Source organism: Sciurus vulgaris (assembly GCF_902686455.1).
Source record: "Sciurus vulgaris genome assembly, chromosome: 16".
NCBI classification, from domain to species: domain Eukaryota; kingdom Metazoa; phylum Chordata; class Mammalia; order Rodentia; family Sciuridae; genus Sciurus; species Sciurus vulgaris.
The window spans coordinates 17,324,953-17,344,375 of record NC_136477.1 but is presented as its reverse complement, the minus strand read 5'-3'; the positions used below and the strand labels follow the sequence as shown (position 1 = coordinate 17,344,375).

At 54.2% G+C, this 19,423-nt stretch overlaps 1 protein-coding gene across 1 annotated transcript in view; it reads left to right on the top strand.

Annotated features, from left to right (window-relative positions):
* UNC13A (unc-13 homolog A) overlaps nucleotides 1-19,423 on the top strand; it is a 60,761-nt gene that overhangs the window by 17,199 nt on the left and 24,139 nt on the right. The window contains 15 exon segments of the mRNA XM_079114755.1: nucleotides 1,116-1,323; nucleotides 5,795-6,337; nucleotides 6,761-6,869; nucleotides 9,017-9,063; nucleotides 11,281-11,359; nucleotides 11,927-11,998; nucleotides 12,256-12,475; nucleotides 13,429-13,656; nucleotides 14,469-14,610; nucleotides 14,735-14,904; nucleotides 15,854-15,969; nucleotides 17,146-17,309; nucleotides 17,888-18,038; nucleotides 18,368-18,436; nucleotides 18,708-18,797. Coding sequence (XP_078970881.1) covers nucleotides 1,116-1,323; nucleotides 5,795-6,337; nucleotides 6,761-6,869; nucleotides 9,017-9,063; nucleotides 11,281-11,359; nucleotides 11,927-11,998; nucleotides 12,256-12,475; nucleotides 13,429-13,656; nucleotides 14,469-14,610; nucleotides 14,735-14,904; nucleotides 15,854-15,969; nucleotides 17,146-17,309; nucleotides 17,888-18,038; nucleotides 18,368-18,436; nucleotides 18,708-18,797 — 2,408 coding nt within the window.

Below are 19,423 nucleotides of genomic sequence, written 5' to 3'. Positions count from 1 at the left end.
TTTTGCTTTACTTTCAAACTAAACAGAACTTGCCAGGCGTGGTGGCACAGGCCTGTAATCCCAGCGGCTCGGGAGCTGAGGCAGGATACTGAGTTCAAAGCCAGCCTCAGCGAAAGTGAGGCGCCAAGCAGCTCAGTGAGAGCCTGTCTCTAAATAAAATACAAAATAGGGCTGGGGATGTGGCTCAGTGGCTGACAGTCCCTGAGTTCAATCCCTGGTGCCAATAAATAAGTAAATAAACAAACAAAAAAACCCATAATTTTATCATTCTTCTGAATTATAAAAGTAACTTGTGCATTACTGAAATAAAAACTTCCTAGAAGGCACGGAAAGGAATAGAGAAGAAAATGTTTGAATCTTAATTATTCTACTACCCGGGTGTGTAGCTTTAAAATTAGAATTTTCTTCATTTAGAATTTAGAAAATAAACTGTTTTCTTTTTACTAAGGAGACCAACCAACCCAATATATGCTTTAATTGTTACTAAACACTAGCTGCTGGGCAAGTCGCCCTCTGGCTGGGGGCTGGGGCTGTGGTGGTCTTGCTGACCTAAGGCCGGAACGCTGAGGGAGCCCGGACCTCTTCCAGCAACCTCCCAGCTCTGGCCCAGGCAGGTTCAGGCCTGGGGCCCTCCTCCTCCCATACCAGGGAATCTCTCAGGGTTAAGGGGCATTTGCTCCACTCGATCTCCCTGCAGCTTCCCTCCGTGTGTAACTTCTTTTAAGGGAAACCAGCTGCCTGATGGGGAAAAAAAAAAAAAAAAAAAAAAAAAACTTCCCATCTCATTTTTCAGAGAGCCTAAACTTTGACGAAGTTCATTCTTCTATTTGAGCTGAAGGACACCCTCTAAATTATCCCTGTCTTCTTCAAATTATAGGACCTACCCAGACTCTAGGTCTAGTGTGACCGGAATAAGTCAAAGTAAAGTTTTCACCTCCCTTGTTCTACAGCCAATGCCTCTATTAACATAACTCATAAAACTTCAAGCATTATGAGAAAAAATTATCTTCTTAGGTTAGCAGTCAATGAAGACTCCCTAAGTCTGGGAGACTGCACTGACCCCATGTGTGCTCTCTCTCTCCTCACTCTCCCCATTTACCTACTCTCTCTTCCAGACGATGACCCTGACAGTGCAGTGGATGATCGAGACAGTGACTACCGCAGTGAGACAAGCAACAGCATCCCACCGCCCTATTACACTACGTCACAGCCCAATGCCTCAGTCCACCAGTATTCTGTCCGTCCACCTCCTCTGGGGTCCCGGGAATCTTATAGCGACTCTATGCACAGTTATGAGGAATTCTCGGAGGCGCGAGTGCTCAGGTAGCTGCTGCGGAGTGTGGGAGGGGCCTGCTGTCCCTGGGAGCCGGGGCGGTGCGGGAGGCGCTGAGGTGGAGAAGCGGGTCTTGCCTTCTTGTGGGCGTTGGATGGAACTCTTGCTTTGCCGAGATGCAGGAAACTACCTGAGTTTCATAAAAGGCTATTTGCTTTGATGGAAGTGAGAGGGACGTATAGGCCCCAGGAGGTTTCCTGGACATATGGGACCTCGGTGGTATTCCCTATAAAGGCCACTGGTCCCAGTGTACTGTGTGACTGGGCTGGGGAGAGTGGATGGAGGAAGAGGCAAGGTCTAACCCGTGTGTGGGGTGAGGCGCAGTGAGGGCCCAGCCAGCAGCTGACCCCGCCCCTCCTCCCGGGGCCCCGCCCTTCCCTGGGGCCACGCCCCTCACCCCGGGGCCCAGCCCTGTGTTCCCCCAGCAAGACTCCGGTGCAGTTGGAATCGAAACTTAGCCCTATATCTTTAGTCCGGGAGCAAGGAACTCATTTCAGGTACAAAATGTAGGGCTGCCAGCCAGGCATGGCGGTGCACCCCTGTAGTCTCAGGACTGCTGGGGCTCAGGCGGGAGGAGCTCAGGTTCAAGGCCAGCTTCAGCACCTTGGAGAGACCCTGCCTCGAAAGAAAAAATGAAAAGGACTGGGGATGTGGTCAGGGGTTAAGCACCCCTGTCTTCAATCCCCCATCCTTCTCTCTCTCTGTCACACACACACACACACACAGAAAAAAAGAATAAGGGATTCCAAAAAGTCATTTAGATAAATAATATTTTAGTGTTTTTATGTATACATGCAATATATCTATCTATAACTATATAATGTTTATATAATATAAATTATACCCATGAATATATTCTATATATATATATTTTTTTTAAATTGTGTGTGTGTGTGTGTGTGTGTGTATATGCACGGTGCTAGGGATCAAAACCAGGGCTTCATGCCTGCTAGGCAAGGGCTCTATCACTGAGCTCTACCCCAGTCCTTAGTGGAATATTTTGATAGATCAGTGAATTTTTAAAAAATAAAACTGCTAGGCGTTGTGGTGCACGGATGTAGTCCCAGCAACTCTGGAGGCTGAGGCAGGAGGATCACAAGTTCAAAGCAAGGCCCTAAGCAACAAGTGAGACCCTGTCTCTAAATAAAATATATAAAAGGACTGGGAGGTGTTCAGTGGTTAAGTACCCACAGGCTCAACCCCTAGTATCCCCCCCTTCCAAATTTTCTTTATAAAATCGAGTAGAACAACATTGCAGGCCCTCTGTGTAGCAGACATCTTTCCAGTGTGCAGGAACCACATACAGCTGGTGGTTACCACAGAATAATTCCCATCTTTGCAGGAAGCTTTATTAGAAAGCACTGTAGAGGACTTACATAAAATACAATTTGAAAGAAAACCTTTCTAAGCTTCCTACTGAATCTTTAGCATTAAAGATTTCTTTGCAAATATGGAACAATTTTATTTTTGAAGTTTCCTATATTTTGCATAGGACACTAGGAACAAACCTTGTCTAGCTTACAGAAGAATCATTCTAGAAGAAACTTTTTAAAAGCTGGGGCACGTGCTCTAGTCTGTTTATATTTGAAGATCCAAGGAAATGGATATGCTCATGTCTCGCTTTCGGTATTGGAAGCGGGGGTCGAATCACACCTGCCTGGTTTTCTCTGGCGGTCTTTCCACAAACCCTACCTGCGGGGGCCCATCTGTGCTCTCCAGCCAAGCACAAAACCCTAGATCTCTCTTTATTTGTATTCGCAACTTTTCCAACTCTCTTCAGAAGCACTTCTGTCTCTCTCAGTTCCCCCTACCATTTCTGCATCCAGTATCTCTTTAAAGTTTTGTCCCCTGACTGGCACCACCTCCACCTTATGCAATTATTGGAACAAAGTTTCAGTGCACTGGAAGCAGCTCAGAGGAAAATGAGACACTAAACATTAATAAAATATCAACTCTTCACGAAGAAGGAAGTCTTATCTCAGAGGACACAAAGCAAGGTAGTCATCCGACCCTGGCGTTATCCACAGAAGTTCTGGGAAGTGTGTTCGCCTGGAAATATTTTCCTTAGAGGGAAAACGAATTCTCTGAGATGCTTATTCCATGGGGTGGGGGTGCACAGTGCCCCTCGCCATCTCTGTGAATGTTCTTGAGGCTGGAAAGCATAGGAGGTGGATTATGCCCATCTTTCAGGTGGGGGAACTGAGGCTCACAGGGCAGGAGTGAGTTGCTCATGGCTCTAGGCTGCTATGCATGGAGCTGGTCTCCCGCTGGGCTCTGGTCTGTGCAGCAGGCTTGACCTTCACTTCGTAACTTGTGTGCGGGGCCATTTCACATCCTTCTCTGGCCTGATGTGTGTCCTTGGTGGAGTCTGTCTATTGTGTAAATTTCTGGGAAGGCATGGGGGTGTAGAGCGGGAGAGAGGAGACCCCCAACCCAAGCTTGGTGAAGGAGACTTTCCCGAAGGGGAAATGGACGCAGACGCAGAAATCGCCTGCATCCCCAGAGCGACTCAAGTCACCCTTCTAGGCCACCCTGACTGATGCTGGTCAGGGCTCAGCAGGAGGGAGGCACAGGGCGGGACATTGCTGTGTGGGAAGGCAGGGAGGGTTCCTAGAGGTGGGTGCGTGGGTCACCCTCGAAGGATGAACGAGGCATCCAAAGGGGGGGAGGGAATTCCAGGAGCAGGAACAGCAGTTCAGGCTGGAAGGGTGGTTGGGTGGAATCAGGCCAGAGCCCCTCGGTGGCTCCTTCAAGGTCGACTCCTTCAAGGTCGACGGACCTGGGAGGCACTTGAGTGGCTCAGCCTCCAGTGTCAGAGCCTGGGCTGGGAGAAGTCCTGGGGACCACTGAGTCCCACCCCTCGGTTTGGGAAGAAGCAGTGAAGCCTGTCAAACCAGTTATATGGCACCCACATTTGCCTGTGGACAAGCTGGGAGCCCAGCCCCAGCTTGTTACCCGGAATGCGCGAGCGTGGACTTTGAGGCACCCACCAGCAGAGGGTGCCCTAATCCTTCAGCGCCAGCTAATGGCCACTGCTCCCGCAGCCTCTCTGGCGACCACAAGGTCAGGCGCTCGAAAGCAACTAATCTAGCTAGACATAATCTAGCGAACAAGCACTTGAGGGAGAAAACCCTATTATAATTAATAAAGCATCCCCAGGACTAGGGAAGGGGGTCCTCAGCGCTGAGACTGGAAGCAGTATTTAAGATGGGGGCCAATGACGTTCACTGAAGACTGAAGTCTATTGGGAGGTGGGTGGTGAGCCCAGGGCTAGCCTGCTTTCCTAGGGCAGGGACAGATGATTTTCCCTGGTCATGCAGAGGAGGATCCAGAGTGCATCTAAGGAGCATATAGTGGGGACCCAACCTGGCCAGTGGGTGGGGACGCTCTCCCAAGGAAGTGGACACTTCAGTGGGTACTGAAGAATGAGTAGGAGCTTACTAGATAAAGCCAGCAAGGAAGGGTGTTCCTGGCATGGGACACAGCCAGTGCAAAGGCCCTGTGGTGGGCATAAGTTGAGGGTGTCGAAGGAACAGTGAGGAGGCTGGAGTGGAGGAGGTGGGGAAACGGAGGGAATTAGGAGTGGGAGGAGGCTGTGGAGCTCGGACCACATGAGACTGAGCGCAGGTTTTATTGCAAGGTGCTAGGGAGCCATGGTGGGATTTACAACAAGGGAGGGATTGATTTTATGGTTCTAATAACCCCTGTGTGACTCTCATGTGAAGCAGGTTTTTGGGGGGACAAGAGTAGATGTTGGGACAGAGTCTAGACCCAGGCCGTAGGAAGTGGATGCATTTCCTATGCTTTATTTTTGTTTTTGCGGTGCTGGGGTGGAATGCAGGGCCTCATGCATGCAAGACAAGTGCTCGGGCCACTACCCAGCTGCAGTAAGGGTGGTGGATGGCAAGGGACAGGGAGGAAGGCCCCAGGTCCTGGTGAATTAGGAGGGATTCATGGTGGGAGGACACAGGAGGCCCAGGCTGAGGATGGGGACACCAAGAGCCAAGTGTGTCCACATCCGAGTTCCAGAAGCACCAGGTGTGCATGGAGGCTGTGGTGAGGAACCGATCCAGGGCCCCCAGCACCTGAGCAGCATCCCCCGGAAGTGCAGAAGCCCTGGAGCTACAGAGCAGGCATAACTTAATGACGTCACGCAGCTCGGTGGCACAGCGCTCACCCAGGCCAGGCCCTGGGTTCATCCCCAGCCCCAGAAAAAAAGAAAGAAAGGTAATAAATATCCACCTAGTGTATTGCCTGCCCTTCCACCCAGATGTAAAGGCGCAAGAGCAGGATTGGGGTCTTTTTTGTTCACAGCTGTGTTTCTTGGTGCTTACTGTGTGCATGCACACAGTAGGTGTTCAGTTGATGCAGAGTGAATGCCTGGGTGATGATGGGGCCCAGGGGTCAGCAGTGGGACATCCCAGCCCTGAGTCCCATCCCATCCCATGTCCCATCCCGCAGCCCCACAGGAAGCAGCCGCTATGCCTCCTCCGGGGAGCTGAGCCAGGGCAGCTCGCAGCTGAGCGAGGACTTCGACCCGGATGAGCAGAGCCTGCAGGGCTCGGAGCTGGAGGACGAGCGGGACCGGGACTCCTATCACTCCTGCCACAGCTCCGTGAGCTATCACAAAGACTCTCCGCGCTGGGACCAGGATGAGGAGGAGCTGGAGGAGGAGCTGGAGGAGGAGCTGGAGGAGGACCTGGAGGAGGACCTGGAGGAGGATCTGGAGGATGAGGAGCTGCCCGAGGAGGAGGAGGAAGAGGAGGAGGCAGAGGAGGAGGAGGAGGTGCCCGATGACCTGGGCAGCTATGCCCAGCAAGAGCCAGCCATTGCAGAGCCCAAAGACTTCAAGCGCATCAGCCACCCACCCGCTGCTGCCCAGGAGGAGGCCTTGCCCGCCGAGGCCCCCGACGTGCCCAAGGCGACCTCCAAGCCACCCACACCTGAAGAGTTGCCTGGAGCTGAGCGGGTGCCTGAGCCCGAGCCCCCCAAGGCTGAGGAGAGGTAACAGAGGGGCTGAGGGGACAGTGGTTGGCTCAAAGTCATGGGTCAGCAAGGCCATGACGGTGTCAGTGTGGACCTGGGCAGTTGTGGGTCTAGAGTGTCATTGGCCATGCATTTATTGAAGGACTCAGAGGTGACAGTCTTAGGGGTGTGGCCTTAGGGGCTACCGAGGCTGGAGAGGTCTCAGAACATCTGAAGGATCGGGGCACAAATGGGATTATCAAGGGCCAGAGGGGACCAGACTATGCACAAGGGGTTTTGGGACTGTGAAGGGGTCAGGGAGGTGGGGTGGGGGTGAGGGCGCCGAGTCAGAAGGGTGACAGCGATTCTAAAGAGCCATAGGCCACGGGGCACATCGCTCGGATGACAGAAGGTCAGGGGAAGGGTCACGGCCCTGGTGACTCACGTCATTCCCTGCCTCAGTTTCAGGCCACGGGAGGATGAGGAAGGCCAGGAGGGTCAGGACTCCATGTCCAGGGCCAAGGCCAACTGGCTGCGCGCCTTCAACAAGGTGCGGATGCAGCTGCAGGAGGTGAGTGAGTCACACATGGCCCCGCCCACACGTGGTCCCGCCCACACCCAGCTTGCCACGCCCAACACCACACCCACACTCAGCTTGACCCACCCAGGCCAATTGACCACGCCCACCCACTCCCCAGTCGGCTCCCGCCCGTATTCATATTGGCCATACCGGCTCCTCACAACTAGTCATGCTTCGCCCACCCTAACCCGTCCCTGGCCACGCCTTTCTCATGCCGCCTTGCCACCTCGCAACCCCGCCCCAGACAGCTTGGCCACGCCCATTTCCCCATCCCTTGCCGCCCTCCCTTCGCCACCTACACAGCCAAGTTCTTGGCTCCACCCACACCCACCAGGCCCCGCCCACAACTGCTCTGCCTTGCTTTGTGCCTTTGCTGATAGGGGATGTGAGGCCCGAAAAGGAAGGTTGGAGTCGCCAGGCTTTAGCGTCCTAGAGATAGGAATGGACCGGAGGCCAGAAGCAGGTGCCCAGTCAAGGCTTCTGTTAAGGGCTTCTGCTTGGCACAGGGAGAACTTTTAAGGACATTAAGGTGGAAAAAGACACATTTCTTACGAAGGAGAATTAGGTTAATACAGGGAAGAATATTCCTGTCTTTGGGGGCCTAGGTGAAGGTCTTCCAAGCCGCCTCTCTTTACACCTTGCTGGCTGATAGGTGTCTTGAGCCTGGAAGGCAGAGAGAGCCTAGGCAAATCTAGGTCAAGTTAACCCTGTATTGTAGTTCTGGACGAACCATTTCTCAAATGCTCAAAATGTCAACATGCAGAGCTGAGTAGAATCTGACCAGAGATTAAGACAGCAAGAGAGGAAGATGCGCTAGACAGGCAGAGGCCAAGCCCTTCATTCCATTCCAGTCAGCACGGACACTTGTGGGCCCAAGCGAAGAGTCAGTACTTTCACAAAAAGTGTCCTTCAGGTCCTGGAAGAATAACCTCGGCAAGATCATAACCCACCCGAAGTCAGGGACATGATCTACCGCAAAGCTAGTGGGAGACTAACCTTGAAATAAGTGATTTTTAGATCTACTATGAGCAAGTGAAGCCAGAGGGTTTATTTAGGTTTTTTCCTGGTAAAAATTGTAGGTTGGGGCTGGGTTTGTAGCTCAGTGGTACAGCGCTTGCCTAGCATGTGTGAGGCACTGGGTTCGATCCTCAGCACCACTTAAAAATAAATAAGTAAAATAAAGGTCTACCTACATCTAAAAAAATTTTTTTTAAAATGTAGGTCATTGTCAGGATTCGGGAAAGATCTGAGGTTAGGTCAGCATTGGAGAAGAAATCAAGTTAAAGATTTAACTCCTGGGGTGACTGCAAAAATGGGCAGTAGGGTTGAAGCATTCATTATTCCTTGATTCAGCCCACCTGGGCTGTGTCACCTAGCATGAACCTTCCAACTAGGGTGGGGCTGGCAGGAGATCCTAAACAACACCGAGACCATCAAATATCAAAGTCACAGAAATTTCAAACCGAATGCCTTATTTGTTTTAAAATAGAATTTTAGATTATTTTTGACTAATTAATACAATCACATGATTCTAAATTCAAAGGGGAAGAATGAGTATATAATAAAAATGTCTAGTGAATAACTTTCACCAAATCAGAAAGTTAAATGCAGCCTTCACTGTTGCCAGTGGAACTAGTGATATGACAAGAAAAATAAATAGGGTTTCACAGAAGACACATAAAACTACCCCGAGGCGATCAGGAGAGCTTGCTGGAGAGGGTAACAGATGAAGATGAGTGACATTCTGACTGGCTGCGGCTCAGTGGTGGGGCACTTGCCTAGTGTGTGCAAGGTCCAGGTTGCATCCCCAGCACCACAAAGGAAAAAAAATATAATATGCAAAATATTTCAACATTATTTCAAAAAAGAGTGCTGCCTTTTTATATGCCAGAGCTATAGAGGACAAGCTTTTGTTGAAGATGATACTAGCAAATCCCCAAATTTGACAGATGAGATTTGATTGACGGTGGTGAGAGCTAGAAGCGCCCCCAGCCCACTTTAAAGATGGACAAACTAAGGATCAGAGAAAACCAGAGAACTCCCTAAGGACACACAACCTAAAGGGGAGCAGAATTAAATGTGGAGTCTGCCCTGGGGTGGGGGGACAACCACACTAACCATGTCTGTCTGTCCTGTAGGCCCGGGGGGAAGGAGAGATGTCCAAATCCCTGTGGTTCAAAGGCGGGTGAGTAGCAGTACTAAAAGAAGTAGGAGGGAGTTATGAACCCAGAGCTTACGGCTGATCTGCTCAAGAGGGCCAGCCTCGTGGGGGTGCGGGGTGACCTCATTTAGACAGGAAACAGATATTTGGCAAGATAATGTGGCTTGATGGCACACACCTGTAATCTTAGCTACTCAGGTGACTGAGGCATGAGGATAGCAAATTTGAGGCCAGCCTGAGCAACTTAGCAAGATCCTGTCTCAAAAATAAACTAAAAAGGAGGTGGGGTGTAGCTCAGTGGCAGAGCACCTGGGCTCAATCCTCAGAAGTGACGGGGGTGAAATAATATGGCCACCACAGACGACCCTCCACCACACTCAGATACCAAATATGGTAACCTGTGAACTGATTAAAAGATATTGAATGGCTAGGGGGCTCTGCTGCCCTTAGGTTAATGGGGGGAACTGAGTCCCAGGAGATCTGTGCTTTGTTCAAGGTACTTGCATAATTCAAGACCATTGCCGCTTAGAAAACTGTTTTGCTTAGTTTTGAAATTGGGTCTCCCTATATTGCCCAGGCTGGCCCCCTGGGTTCAAGCAGTCCTCCTTCTTCAGCCTCCTAAGAAGCCAAGACTTCAGGCACATGCCACCACACCCACCAGAAATAAATTTAAAATAAAGCAGAAACCAATTCCCTTGTCCGCCATCCGCAACCCTGGCGCACACTATTTGCTTCAATTCTGTTTCTGAGTTTCCCAGATTCTCGCTAAAGTTGCCGACTCTTTAATTGACGACAGTCATTTAGACTTAAGTGGAGCATGCTGTCATATCTGACCTCTTTAGATTTGCAGGGGTGTTGGCTGGTGAGATTACAGGATGCACAAGATAATTTTTAATGAGATTCGCGTTTGGAAATAGCAGCAAGAGAGTGACCTCCTCCCCTGTATGTCCTTTGCAAACAGGCAGGGAGATAAGTGGCTGGGACTCCAAAGCAAATGAGCAGGTGCCCCTGCCGGAGATTGCCCGATGCAGAGCCTGGAATGTGGATTCCTGCGCTCACGGTTTCTGGAGCAGGTGCTCTCGGGAGAGACCTACCAGGCGGGCAGTGTCTGGCTAGGGAAGCAGCCCAACCCACCGTGGTCCATTCGCCTCCAACCCTCAGTCTGAAGCTTGGGGAGGCTCCTAACATAAACAACTCGGGTCTCGTCCACAGTCATTGGCTGCGGGGATCTCCCATTGACCAATAGGAACCTTCAGAGAGGAGCCACGCCCTGAAATCGCTGGGCCGCACCTCTCAGTAAGGGGGATTCGGAGAACTCACTACCACCTCTGCCACAGCAGCCATTTTGGCAGCTGAGGCAAAACCCCAAAAAGCAATAATGCAAACAATTCCAGTTCCCATTTCCCGCTTCCCTCCCCTTTGAAATCACTCCTCAGATAGATTTTTTTAAATGCACACGTATTTCCAATGTTGGGTGTCAGTAAGTTTCCCTATATATTTTAGTATAGCATTGAGATTTGCTTTAATTTAGTTTTTCATTTAATGTGGACACCTGCATCATCTCCCCATTTCCCAGATGTGGAAGTTGAGGCCTCAGGTCTTCATTTCCTAGGGCTGCAGGAATAAAGTAACAGAAACTCAGTGGCTTAAAACAAGGGGGGATTTATTCTCTCACAGCTCTGGAGGCTAGAAGTCTGAAATCAAGGTACGGGTAGGGCTGCATGTCCTCTGAAATCTGAAGGGGACAGTCCTTTTTTGCCTCTCTGGCTTCTAGTGTTTGTTCCAAATCCTGGGCCACCTGGTTTGTGAATGCATCATCTGATGGCCACCTCTGTTGTCACCTGACTGTCTTTTCCCTGTGTGTCTCTTCCAATAAGAACTCCAGTCATATTGGATTAAGGGCCCTCTACTCCACTAAGACCTCATTTTAACTAATTACATCTGCAGTGACCCTATTTCCAAGTACGCTCACATCTTTGGGGGGGGGGGTCAGTGGTTGAGGGTGTGGCTCAGTGGTAAAGTACTTGCGTAGCACATACAAGGCCCTGGGTTCCATCCCCAACACCACAAAAAATAAAACAAAGTCACATTCTGAACTACTTATTGGGGTTAGGGCTTCAGCATATCTTTTTGCTGGACACCGCTGAACCCTTGGCACCTCAGTATCCTGTGTAGGCTTCAAGTGATATCTGCATGGGGACTGGGGATGCCTGGGCCTTCACGTCCTCGTGTGTCTTACAGGCCTGGGGGTGGTCTCATCATCATCGACAGCATGCCGGACATCCGCAAGAGAAAGCCTATCCCGCTTGTGAGCGACCTGGTAAGTGCCTGTGCCTTTCACCACCCAGCAGACGCGCGCATGCGCAACCTGCACTACTGCCCTTGGTGGTGCTGGGGCTGGGTCCTGGCTAGGCATTTTCTGGAACTAATGTAATCTGATTTCTATCCTATGTGCTTCGTGGACATTTCAGGCCATGGTGAGTGATGGAGACTTGGGTCCCCAGAGTCTCCTCTCCAAATCCACCTACATGGGGTACTTCCAACTGTCCCCCAATCATGGGTTCTGGGGGAACCTTGATTCCCACCTCTGACCTACCTTGGTTCATGGAGTGGCTGATGGTTTTGCTCTGTGCTGGCGATCACTGCCAGGTGTGACCCCCAGGTTCTAACTGTGGTGGACAGGCGTGGGTGCAGGGTTGCTCACCTCCCAGCGTAGCTCCTGCCTCAGCCTCTGTCACTTCTTCTTCTTTGCTGGATCTGCTGCCGCTGCTGTCTGTAACCTATCTCCAATTGGTCATGGTGACCCCAATCTGTGACTGGTGGCCCCAATCTGCACTGACCCTACCCATCGGTGGCTGTGACTCCCTCTGTGACTTTCTTGCCGCAGTCTCTGGTCCAGTCCAGAAAAGCTGGCATCACCTCGGCCTTGGCCTCCAGCACGTTGAACAACGAAGAGCTGGTATGTGGGGCATCCCCTCCCTGAATTACGGGTGAACTTGGCGGCGGGGGGGGGGCTCCTCAAGTGTCCAAGCCTCTCATGGCCTCCTCTGTTGTCAGGAAGAGGAGGGATGTGACACAGATGAGCAACACGGAGAGGGGAGGGACCGGGACTTCACTGCATTCAGCGTGGGGATGGGGAGGGGAGACAAGGCAGGGCCAGTGCCCCTCAGGTTAGGGGTCCCGGGGGCCCATACCGCTTCCCCTCCGTCCCCGCAGAAAAACCACGTTTACAAGAAGACCCTGCAAGCCTTAATCTACCCCATCTCCTGCACAACGCCACACAACTTCGAAGTGTGGACGGCCACCACGCCCACCTACTGCTATGAGTGCGAAGGGCTGCTGTGGGGCATCGCGCGGCAGGGCATGCGCTGCACCGAGTGCGGCGTCAAGTGCCACGAGAAGTGCCAGGACCTGCTCAACGCAGACTGCCTGCAGAGTGAGTGCCGGGCTGGCGACGGGTGCGGGCGGACGGGGCCTCAGGCGGGCAGGTGGGCGGGGCCAGGCTGGGGGCGGAGCTCCGAGCAGAGGGCGGGGCAGGCAGCTGAAGAGGAGGGGCGCCCCCGAGCTGGGACCGCTAACCTGGACAGGGCTGTGGGCGGGCTTCCCAGGAGGGACAAGACTGGGAGCAGCGCTCCGAGAGGCGGGAGGGGTAAGAGAGATGGGACAGGAGGGTTAGGAGGTTGAGCTAAGGGACCAGGGGCGGGGAAGGGGTCAACGAGGGGTGGTGGGGGCTTGAGGCGGAGCGAGAAGCAGGGTTAATAGGAAGAGGTGTTCCCTAGAGAAAAATAAGTCTAGCTTGGAGGAGGAAAGGATCTCAGAGAGGGAACCAGCTCTGAGTGGGAGACGCTCGCGGAGGAAGACTGGGCCGGAAGCGGAGACGCGGGAGGGACTGGGGAGGACGGGCAGAGGGTCTAAGAGGGGCTGGGCCTCAGATGGTGAGGATGCGCCCCGCTCGGGATTGGAGAGGAGGTGGCTGGGACAGGGGCGACGACTCACAAGGAGCTGGACCGACGTGGGGACCTCAGGGGAAAAGGATTCAGAGAGGGCCAGACACCGAGAAGGGGAAGGAACTCCACGTAAGCGGGAGACTCAGAGTGGGCGGGGACTCAGAATGGGCGTGGTTCAATGGCGAGGGCGAGGGTGTGTCTCAGAGGAGGCGTGGCTCAAGGAGGAGCGAGGACTGGGGCGGGGCTCAGGCAGGGGACCAGAGTGTAAGGCCAGTGTAGGGGCATTCAGAGAGCAGGTAGGAAGCTAGTTTCTGGTGGAGCTCCCATGGCTAAAGTTGCCGGTGGTCCCAGCCAAGGAAGCTCTTGAGTGTGTGTGTGGGGGGGCGCTTGTTCCTCTGGGCGGGACGCCCTAGGGACAGTGACAGCCATCCATCATCGGCAGGGGCCGCTGAGAAGAGCTCCAAGCACGGGGCAGAGGACAGGACGCAGAACATCATCATGGTGCTCAAAGACCGCATGAAGATCCGGGAGCGCAACAAGCCCGAGATCTTCGAGCTCATCCAGGAAATCTTCGCTGTGACCAAGACCGCACACACGCAGCAGATGAAGGCGGTCAAGCAGAGCGTGCTGGACGGCACGTCCAAGTGGTCGGCCAAGATCAGCATCACTGGTGAGGCGCAGGTCACGGCGCAGCCCGTTCTTCTCAGCCCCCTGTGCGCTGCCCCACGCCCAGGTCGCTCGGCTTTGCTGCCTTCTACTTGGGTGCGTCCGTGTCTGTGTCTGTTCCAAGTTCTTGCGTGTGCTTGCCATGTGCACATGCGCAATGAAGGAGACCGCCAAGCAAGTTGAAGGCACGTGGATCAGAGGCCCCGGTGAGGGCTGGGGAACTGCAACATCAAAGGAAGGATCCCTGTGGGCATGCTGATGAACAGGCAATACTGTGACAACTAGGGCCCAGAGCCTCCTGGGACACTGGGGGACAGTGTTTAGTGTATGTGTCAGAGTGGTCCCACCAAGGCAAGAGCGCTGGAATGTTTATCCGTGCCCAACCGCATTTGAACCTCCCCAGAAGCAGGCTGGAGGAGGAGAATTTCAGGGCATTTAGGTTTCTCAGGAGTTGACCTCAGGAAGTTCAGGTGGGATACAGGGACTTGAGTCTGGGAATAGGGTCCTGCAGAGAGTGCAAAAGAGTAGATGATTTCCTGTGCTGCTGGGACTCAGTCCTCCTGGGACCTCAGGGAAATAGCCCAGAATGTGCACATGCCTGAGAGTGATCCCACCCATGGGCGGGGTGGCTGGGCACCTTGCCATCTTTCATAGGTCAAGGGCACCTTCTGTGTTAATCTCCGGCAAGCCTAGTACACCCTGCTGTTATGCCAGGTCATGTCACCGTGTCCTGGGTAAGCAGCCCAGAGCATGTGGTAGTACCTGTTCTTGGTGTGCCTCATCCTGAACTCCATGTCTGTCCTGTGTGTCTTCTAGTGGTCTGTGCCCAGGGCTTGCAGGCAAAGGACAAGACGGGATCCAGCGACCCTTACGTCACAGTCCAGGTTGGGAAGACGAAGAAACGGACAAAAACCATCTATGGGAACCTCAACCCCGTGTGGGAAGAAAATTTCCACTTGTAAGCACCCGGCTGGGTCCCCAGTCCCACATAGAGCTCGCTTCTGGGGTAACCAAAGAGGGTTCCAAGACTGGGCGTGTGCCACCTGCCTGAGGCCTGCCCTTGCCTCCTCCTCCCTGCACAGTGAATGTCACAACTCCTCTGACCGCATCAAGGTCCGCGTCTGGGATGAGGATGATGACATCAAATCCCGCGTGAAGCAGAGGTTCAAGAGGGAGTCTGATGACTTCCTGGGGCAGACCATCATCGAGGTTCGGACACTCAGCGGCGAGATGGACGTGTGGTACAATCTGGGTGAGTGAGGGGAGGGGGTCCCCAGGAAACCAGACAGGGCTGAAGCCCAGCGCAGGGGACAGCCGGGGTCTCAGAAGGAGCTTGGTTGAGAAAGCTAATCTGGTGGGGGAGGCAGGATCTGTGGGCCCATTTTGGTAGGGGCAGGAAACACCAAGGACGAGAGGGTGAGCAGAGCCCAGGAAGTTCTTAATTTGGTACAGGAAGGCAAGAAGGGGAAGGGCAGAATCTCCATGTCCCAGTCCCATGGGGGACACAGGAAGCAGGACCTGGGAACCCATTCTGAGGGGAGAGACCCAGACCCAGAGACCCAATCTACCGAGGAAGGCTGAGCTTTGAGATTCTAGTCCAAGGACAGGGCTATGCTTTGGGAATCCCAATCCGAGCAGAGTCCTGTGGACCAGAGACCCCCATCTAAAAAGATGCGTAGAATTTGGGGCACGTGATCTGATGGAAGAGGTGGCATGCCTGCACAGTCTGAGGGCATAGGGAGAACCCCATCTGGGAGGTTGAGCAGAGATCACGAGCATCGTTGGCTGATTAGGAGACATCTAGGTATCTTGTTCAGATTGGGGAGGCAGAAAATGAGACCTGGAGACCCTCATCTGAGGAGAGAGGCCTGGACTCGGGAACCCTGCCTGAGAAGGGGACCAGATGCTGGGGAGAGCGTCTGAGGGGAGGCAGGGCCTGAGACTTCAGTCTGGGGAGCTGCTGGTCTAAGGAGGGAGACGCAGACTCAAGCACTTAATCTCAGTGAAGAATGGAGGTCTAGGACCTGTCTGAGGGCAGAGGCCGGGACTGGGGAATTCTGGTCTGAGGGAGCAGATGCAAGCCCAGGGCGGCCCCCAGGCCTGAGTCTGAGTCCGGAAGGACTAGAGAGTGACGCAGACCTTAAAGGAGCCCAGTGCTGTGCTCGGAAGCTCCGGGACCACCGTCCCTTTCTGCCCTGCAGACAAGAGAACCGACAAATCGGCCGTGTCAGGCGCCATCCGGCTGCACATCAGTGTGGAGATCAAAGGCGAGGAGAAGGTGGCCCCCTACCACGTCCAGTACACCTGTCTGCACGAGGTGAGCCCCGCTGAGCCGCCTTCAGAGCTCGCTGGGACCGCCTATGCAGGGCCTCCCTGCTGCCTTCACTGGCCACTACCACCTGCTGCTGCTCCCTGTCCTCTTTCCGGCCCCACTATTCACACTTCCCTGTGCCTCTCAGCCTGTCCCCCATGCTGCCCCCCTCTACCTGGGCGCCTCCTCTCCATTAATCAAGGTCAGGCTCCGGGCCCCCTCCTCCGGGAAGCCCCCCCTGATCTCCGGACACTCTCGCTGCTCAACCCCACAGCTCTCCTTCCATTGGAATGGAACACGCAGGGTTGGGTTGGACTTTGTGTGTCCATCTGTCTCTTTAGCTGCCCAGGGGCTTCTGGAGGGAACTATACTCAGGACTCAATCTCTCTCTCTCTCTCTCTCTCTCTCTCTCTCTCTCTCTCTCTCTGTCTTCTAATGAATGCTGGTGGATGAATGAGCGATGGAGTGGATGAGGGCGTGGTAAGGGAATTGTATGGGTGGAGAGGCGGGTGAGCGACTGAGTGAGCCAAGGCTGAGCTGGCGGGAGGAGGCAGGAACAGCGGGATGGAGAGATGGATGCCTGGGGAGTTACCAGGAGCAGAGGCGCCTGGGTGGGTGGCTGGAGAGAAAGACGGATGATGGACGGATGAATGGACAGGTTCTATTGGATGGATGAAGGGTGGGGCGGGGAGACTAAGCTGGGTAGATGGCGGGGAGAGGGTGTGGCTTTGATTGGAAAGATGCATAGGTAACCGTTGGATGAGTGAATAGATGGACAGGAACGTTGGCGGTGAACAGATGATGGACTGGACGGAAGGCGGAATGACCGGAGACATGGACTAAGTTGTGGGTGGGTTATGGGATGGATGGATGGACGGATGGATAGATGTGTGGTTGAATTATTAAAAGGAAGGATGGGGGGCCTGGGGGCAGGTGGGTGGATGGACAAGTGCCTGGGTGGACAGATTGGTGGATGGGTGACCCCAAGGATGGATGGCAGAGTGGTGGACGGAAGTGAGGTTGAGTTACTGGGAGTATGGAAAAATGTGGGGTAGCTGAGGGGCGAGGGGAATGAATGGGCAGCTCAGTGAATAAGGTGACCAAAGCCACCCAGGCGGGGGAGCTGCACCCCTGCAGCCCCTCATGCTCCCTATCATGACACCTGCTCCCCGATGGCCGCAGAATCTGTTCCACTTTGTGACGGACGTGCAGAACAATGGGGTGGTGAAGATCCCAGACGCCAAGGGGGACGACGCCTGGAAGGTCTACTACGATGAGACGGCGCAGGAGATCGTGGACGAGTTCGCCATGCGCTACGGCGTTGAGTCCATCTACCAAGCCATGACGTGAGCTGCAGTCCTGGGGGCCTGCAGGGGTGCAGAAAATGGGAGGGGGGCCCCCAGGGGACACTGGTAGGTGTGGGGTGGGAGGGCGTGGGCGTGGCAGGGTTACACAGTTCCCCTGGAGAGCACTAGGCTGCTGTGGTTTTGGGTTTTTGTACCCAGGGATTGAACCCAGGGGCCCTCAAACCCCTGAGCCACATCCCCAGTTCTTTTTATATTTTATTTAGGGACAGGTTCTCACTGAGTTGCTTAGTCTCGCTAAGTTGCTGAGGCTGGCTTTGAACTTGAGATCCTCCTGCCTCAGCCTCCTGAGCGTGGATTGCAGGCGTGCGCCACCGCGCCTGGCTAGGGTGCCATTGGTAATGGCTGTAGGGACAGGGATGAGAGAGCCAGAGCTGGCAGATATTGGGCAACCCAGAAGGCTGGAAAGGTGGAGCCAGGAGATGCAGAGGAACTCAGGGCAGAAGGACAGGAGCTGATTGGGGGCCGAGGGGCAGCTGCTTGCTGGTGCCCCTCAGAGGCACCCTGGGGGACCTCAGCCGTCTTGGCCTGAGCCCAGTGCCTCCCACTCCTTTCCCCAGCCACTTTGCCTGCCTCTCCTCCAAGTACATGTGCCCCGGGGTGCCCGCTGTCATGAGCACCCTGCTCGCCAACATCAATGCCTACTATGCGCACACCACCGCCTCCACCAACGTGTCTGCCTCGGATCGCTTTGCCGCCTCCAACTTTGGGGTCAGTCCCAGGGCTGGGGACCGGGGGGAGGGTGGTGTGAGGGAGATCCCAACGTAGTGCTGCCTGGGTCTTGCTTGAGTTCCGGTTTCCCAATCTGGACCTGACTTGCTGTGTGACTTTGCACCAGTCACTCTCCTTCTCTGAGCTTGGGCTTGGTCCTCTGTAGAATGCTGTAGAATGCAAATGGATGTGATGAGGGTTCTGCTCGTGGGGACTGGGGTGCACTGAGTGAACAGCAGGCCCTCAGCCCGTATGGCAGAGGTCGGCTACTTTCTCTAGACCACTAAGGCCAGCCTCCATCCAACCTCCATCCTCCCCTGCGTCCTCAGAAAGAGCGCTTTGTGAAACTGCTAGACCAGCTGCACAACTCCCTAAGGATCGACCTCTCCATGTACCGGGTGAGAAGTGCGCCACGATGGTGGGCTCCCGTGGCGCCCCTGTTTGCCTGGCGGGCGGCTACCCAGAGGCACGGCAAGGGAGGAGCCAGCCTCACCGTGGGAGGGACATGTGTGTGCGCATGCGCGCAGCTGCACCCGTTGGCCAGGGGAAGCCAGGTGCATGCCCCTGGCTCCGAGGTGTTCCCGTCACCCCCAGCCGGCCTCTGGAAACTTGGGGACTCCTGTCTCCCCCAGCCTGCTTCATAAGCCCACCCCCTCTCGCTTCCAACAGAACAACTTCCCAGCCAGCAGCCCAGAGAGACTCCAGGACCTCAAATCCACTGTGGACCTTCTCACCAGCATCACCTTCTTCCGGATGAAGGTGGGAAAGGGGACCCGCCCGTGAGCTCCCCGGGGTGGGGCCTGCGGGACTCGGGCTCCTGTCTCACTGGGGCAGCGAGTCTCGGTCGCCCTTCCCGGTCCCCACCGCCTCTGCTACCCGCATTCTACTCCCTCCCAGGAGATCCAGGGTTCTAGATTCCGCCTGCGGTGAGCCGTGGCCGTCTGTCTGTCCGTGTCCGGATTTTCACTTGCCACGATGGTCTCCAGTCCCCCATGTTGCTGCAAGTGCTAGGCTCCGTTCCTTTTATGGCCAATGGTCTTGCTATGCACATAGGCGGACCCTGTTTTCCTCCCCCATCTCTCGGGTGACGGCCCCTCGGGTCCTTTCGCCTCTGTGGCCGTTGTGAATGGTGTGCAGTGAGCCCAGGGTGCAGATGGCTCTTCAGCATACTGATTCCATTTCCTCTTGATCCATGCCCAGTCCTGAGGCTGCTGGTCATATGGTAGTTCGATTTTTAATTAAAAAAATCTTTTTTGTATCAGGATGGAACCCAAGGGTGCTCAACCAATGGGCCACATCCCAAGCCCTTTGTGTATTTTATTTTGAGACAGGGTCTCTCTGAGTTGCTTAGGGCCTTGCTAAGTGACAGGCTGGCTTTGAACTCG